A 5,309-nucleotide genomic window follows, 5' to 3' on the forward strand; every position below is an offset into this window, starting at 1 on the left:
ACCATGGCTTGCTAGCTACTAGCTACTCCTCTGAATATTTTCTTGGAGGAAGGTTGGTGACGATGGACTGACGACGACATCGATCGATCTGAAGCTTCAGTCTCACCTCTCTGAAAGTTCATTCATATATTCTTCAGAGAGTCGAAGAAGGAAGAGGCGATCGATCGAGTTTGTTAGGCTTGTTTCCCCTGACGGCAACGTCTCATCAGATGGTTGGTAGTAACACCACCAACACCCACACCCACACACACGCACGCACGCACGCATGTACTTGCCTGCATATATGCTGACGTGTGATGATATATTAACTTAATTATAGCTAGCTACTTAGCTAATTAATTAATTAACCTGATTGTGCTAATAAATAAATTGGAAGTGTAGCTTATATGGAATTGGGGGATGGCTGGTGAAATGGCAACATTAGGGCTGAAAGCTACCTTGCATGAGCATCCATCACACACAGTGTGTGCATGCACTCACTAATTGGCTGGCTAGCTGCTGGTTAGCTAAGCTAGCTAGAGAGAGTTAATTAGCAAGCAAGTACTACTAGTAGTACTGGTGCTTAATTGCATTGGCATTCTGCTGGTCTCTATAAATAGGTGCAACTATTGGTTGCTTAAGTGATCATATCGATCTCATTCCTCACCTGCATTCATTCAGAGAATTCTCTCTGCTTGCTGCAGCTGGGGATCTGAACAGAGAGATATATACACATAGGTAGCTAGAGAAAGTTATGGAAAAGACAAGGAAGGCCACCTCCCCTAAGGTAGGCAATTAGCAGCTTAATTAGTAGCATTCTGCATATATATATATCAATGATCATCTTGTGCATGCCAGCATGCATGCATGCCTCTTTGTGTGTATGGTGTGTGCTCTACTACTAGCCTACAGCACATAGCTTAATTCATCTGAAGAACTAGTTATCTGGGAGGATATATATGTGTGTGTTCTAGCCAATTAAGCTAACCTAGCTGCTCAAAGCATGCAATCTTAATTCACCAATCAAGATGCAAGCTCAATCCGGAGTACTTTCTGTAAGGTTTTTAATTCTGCATGCTTGAGAATCCTCGAGTGCATTCATGCATGCTTGAGAATCTTAATTAGTTAATAATTAAGATTTCTCAGCAAGATTAATTGTTGTCAATGGAAGGCAAGCAAAGGTGTAATCTTTCGGAGTGTGTCGTGTTCATTTAGTTACATGTGTAGCTAGTTGTCATTTTGTATATATGTCAGTTACTTTCAAGTTAGTTAAAGGCTTTCTAAACAAGCCCATGTATGAAGAAGATTCTGTGTTAGCTTAGGCATCATTTTCTTAATTTACTTTTTGTACAGTCTATCTTCCAAGGGGTCAAAGCAAAATCTGAACTCTTTGTTGCTAGCTAGCTAAGCTTACATATACATCCACATGCTCTTTAATTTCACACCTGGGCTTAAAAGCTTATATTATAAACTTTATTTATTTAAATTAACTAGTTGGTTTTATTAATGCTCAAGTTTTGTCTTAAATTGGATTATTGTTCAATTCATTGGTGTTTTCATTAGCACTAACTAATGCATTTTCATCTTCAGAGCTCAATGACTAGTAGCACAGGGCCCAAGAGCCCAGTAAGGAATGGAGGATCTCCTCCTCATAAGAAGAACACTACGGAGGTAAATTTGTACCATGCATGTGCACAGTGCACTCCAGCATATCTGCATGTCTAAAAAAAGTTCTCACATCAAAATTCCTTCTTTATATATAAATAAAATGGTCAACAAAAAAAATAAGTTTTGCTTACACCGACATGCACAGCTACTTTCTTTTCGATTACACTGAAGACGCATATATATATATATATATATATATATATATACACACTACCTCCGTTTTTCTAGCGTATCCTAAATTCATATAGATATCAATGAATCTAGATATATATATATAAACAAATATACATTGGTTAATAGATGAATCTAAGCATAGCTAAAATGTCTTGCATTATGAAACGGAGGGGTATATATATATATATATATGGAAATATTGGTAAGTTAAAGAACTTTTTAAAAAGAGTGATGTGACAATAAACACATTTTCTAGGACTTATGTAAGAAGGCAACACGGTGAGGACGCTTCCGGTCCCACCCAATATGGTTTAATAGAATTAATCGTGGTGATGTTACATTTATGCTAAAATAGTTTCCACCTCTATATATTATCATTTTTACATATAACACACGCATATATGCAATGTAATTTCTTTCTTTCAAATCTGAGAATAGAAAATTTTGTACTTGTTTGTTTAATATGCTAGTGAAATCACTGTCGAGATTGCGTAGCCTCCCTTTTATTTTCAAGATAATGACCCTCCTTTTGTTTTTAATATATTTATATATGCATTGGGAGATTCTTTACCTCTTTCAGTTTAATAATGACTTGTTGAGATGGCTGTACTTCTCACAGAGATTTCAATTAATTGTTATACACACTTGCCATGTGTACTTGGTGTCCTTTTCAAGAGCAAATTAATGTAACATGTACCAAGAATAGTAAAATTAGTAGGATATATATACCAACGATATGAAAGATATATATATCAAGTTAGTTATGGTCCTTTTCATTCTTAATTTGCATTAGTTCAAAAGAAAAATAATTACTTTAAGGTGGAACTCATCATCATGATGATTATTTTTCCATGAAAAAACAAAGAGAGGTAGCAGGTCAAATAAGGTGCAACATCTAATTCTGTTATTGTCCTTTTCCGTGCATGGATGTTTCTCAAGCAAATCATAATCAACATCATCATTAATTATTCGTCATAATAATCACTTCCCTCTCAAATGTCGACCCAGTCGCATATATCCGAATGAAATTTCGTTTCTGAACTATGTCTGGAATTTTTGTCTCGTAACAGTAAAAAACCTAATTTGCCCCTATTTTAATTTAAAAATGGTAAATTTTGTAGTTTCGAGGACGGAAAAATGAACCGCAAATCTTCCGTAAGGGTGGTCAAGACTCGATAAGTCAGGAAGAAAGCAAACGCCGTTCTCCAACTTCACAGACATCACCCAAGGTTCATATATATATATATATATATATATATATATATATATATATATAATTCAAAGTTTGACATTATTTACTATGGGGTGACTTCGGTGCATTTACTGGCAGTAGAATTTAATCCTTTTCGTTGATCTATTTTTATCGGACGGTTGTGATTAAATTATATATAACTTTGAAGGGGTAATATCATCCTTTTTATTGTAATCTCTATTGCAAAAAAATTACAAAATACTGTTAATCAAGTAATTAACAAATTACAAAAATACCCATTTTCTACTGGTAGTATAATACTACCAGTAAAATGCACAGGAGAGTTACCCCATTTACTAGCATATATACTGAATTTTAATTTACCCACTGGCTATATATTGATCACCTTGCAACATTTCCTGTGTATCTATTACTTATTTGATCATCAGAGATCATCACCAAAACATGAGCAGCCACTGAGCTACTTAAGGCTTCACACTGAGGAGAGAGCAATCAGGCGAGCTGGCTTCAACTATCAGGTTAGTATATACAAACTGATGATCAACACCACATTATTTTTCAAACTTATTATACATTGTCTCCTGAGATAGTAAAATTAATTTATGAGGAACAAATATAATATATGTACGTGTGTGTTATATATATATTGTTGGCAGGTTGCAAGCAAGATAAATACCATGGAAATTATCCGTAGATTTGAGGAGAAGTTGTCAAAGGTGAAGGATCATTCACGCATGGTTTCTTAAACCATTTTAGGATTATGATTAACAAATAAAGAAAGCTTCTTTAATCTAATATGTTTCTGGAAATATATATGCAGGTGATGGAGGAGCGTGAGATCAAGATGATGAGGAAGGAGATGGTTCCAAAGGCCCAACTCATGCCAGCATTTGACAAGCCATTCCACCCACAAAGGCAATTATCACATCATTAACCCAGAGATAATTGAACTGATTAATTGATGTTAATTAAGAGATTAATTAAATGACTCACCATATCTTATAGATAATCATATCATATCATCATATCATCTATATCGATGACAGGTCGATCTTGCACGATATATGTGGCTACCTCACTCCCTGTGTATAATAGTGAAAATAGGACTACCGTACGGGTGATAAGCATAGTAAAAGCACTTTTAAGAAAGGAGTAAAATGATATTGCAAGAATGAAACAAAACAGTACTACTAAACAGGACAAAACTTGGAAGAAATTGGACGATCAGTTGCTAGCTAGCTAGCCAGGCTTTTGGAAAGATGCATTATATTACAAAACTTGGATTAAGGTGCATGTAGTGGAATAATTAGGTACAACTTAGGGAATTATTCAATGCTATTTAAGGAAGGAATATGCATGGGCATGAATTAAATTAGTACTATATTGGTTGGTTTTAGGTTGTTTTAGTCTAGTTAGCTAAAACCTTTCTTAAATTATTACAAAGGCATTTTTGGCAAGTAATTACACAAGGTCGTTTGGAACTTGGAACCTATATGAATGCAAATTCATATGAGTTTGTGACCAGCCAGCAGGTAACTTAATCCAACTCAAATTAAATAGTATATCCAATTCATGCTAACACAAGTGTTCATGAACATGGATTTCCCTAGCCACCTATAAGAACTTAGAACAATAAACACTAACTTCAATCTGATTCTAGAAAAAAAAATGATTAACACCAATAATTAATATCCATGCATTCATATCATGAACTAACTAATTATTTGATATTGACAGGTCGACGAGGCCCCTGACCGTTCCAAAGGAGCCCAGCTTCCTGAGGCTGAAGTGCTGCATTGGAGGAGAGTTCCATCGCCATTTTTGCTACAATGCCAAGGCCATCAAATAATAAACCATATATCTAGGGAATTAATATTGCACATATGCCATGACACATCTCCACCACATACATGAACAGATTAATCTTTTTGCCAGCTCAGCCTTCCACATACATACATATGTACCATCCAAACCGTTTTAATTTTCTTAATTAGTTTTACCTCGATCTGCACGAATCTCCACGTAGGTAATATAGTACTCCTTTTGTAAATCCTTTTGTTTTTTTTTCCTTTTGCTTTCTCTTCTCTTCTCTTCTCCTCTCTCTTCCTTGCCTTTGCTTTTTTGTACGTTCTTTTTTTTTTCCCTCTCTCTCTCTCACTCTCACTGTCTCTCTTTTGCTTGGTCACTGAAGACTAGGAGATATGTGCGTCATGCATGCATGTATATGTCCCTGATCTGGTGGTAACAATGATAATAAAGCTTTTGATTTGTTGCA

The 5,309-nt window shown here is 35.2% G+C and overlaps 1 protein-coding gene across 1 annotated transcript; it reads left to right on the forward strand.

Moving 5' to 3' along the window:
- Window positions 1–636: 636 nt before the first annotated feature.
- On the forward strand, window positions 637–5,309 carry LOC102706873 (protein TPX2). Its single transcript, XM_040527843.1, has 7 exons — window positions 637–766; window positions 1,570–1,650; window positions 2,943–3,050; window positions 3,463–3,552; window positions 3,691–3,750; window positions 3,855–3,949; window positions 4,772–5,309. Exons 1-7 carry the CDS (start codon window positions 734–736, stop codon window positions 4,881–4,883), a joined length of 579 nt encoding a protein of 192 aa, XP_040383777.1. The 5' UTR covers window positions 637–733; the 3' UTR covers window positions 4,884–5,309.

Source organism: Oryza brachyantha, chromosome 9 (genome assembly GCF_000231095.2).
Source record: "Oryza brachyantha chromosome 9, ObraRS2, whole genome shotgun sequence".
NCBI lineage: Eukaryota > Viridiplantae > Streptophyta > Magnoliopsida > Poales > Poaceae > Oryza > Oryza brachyantha.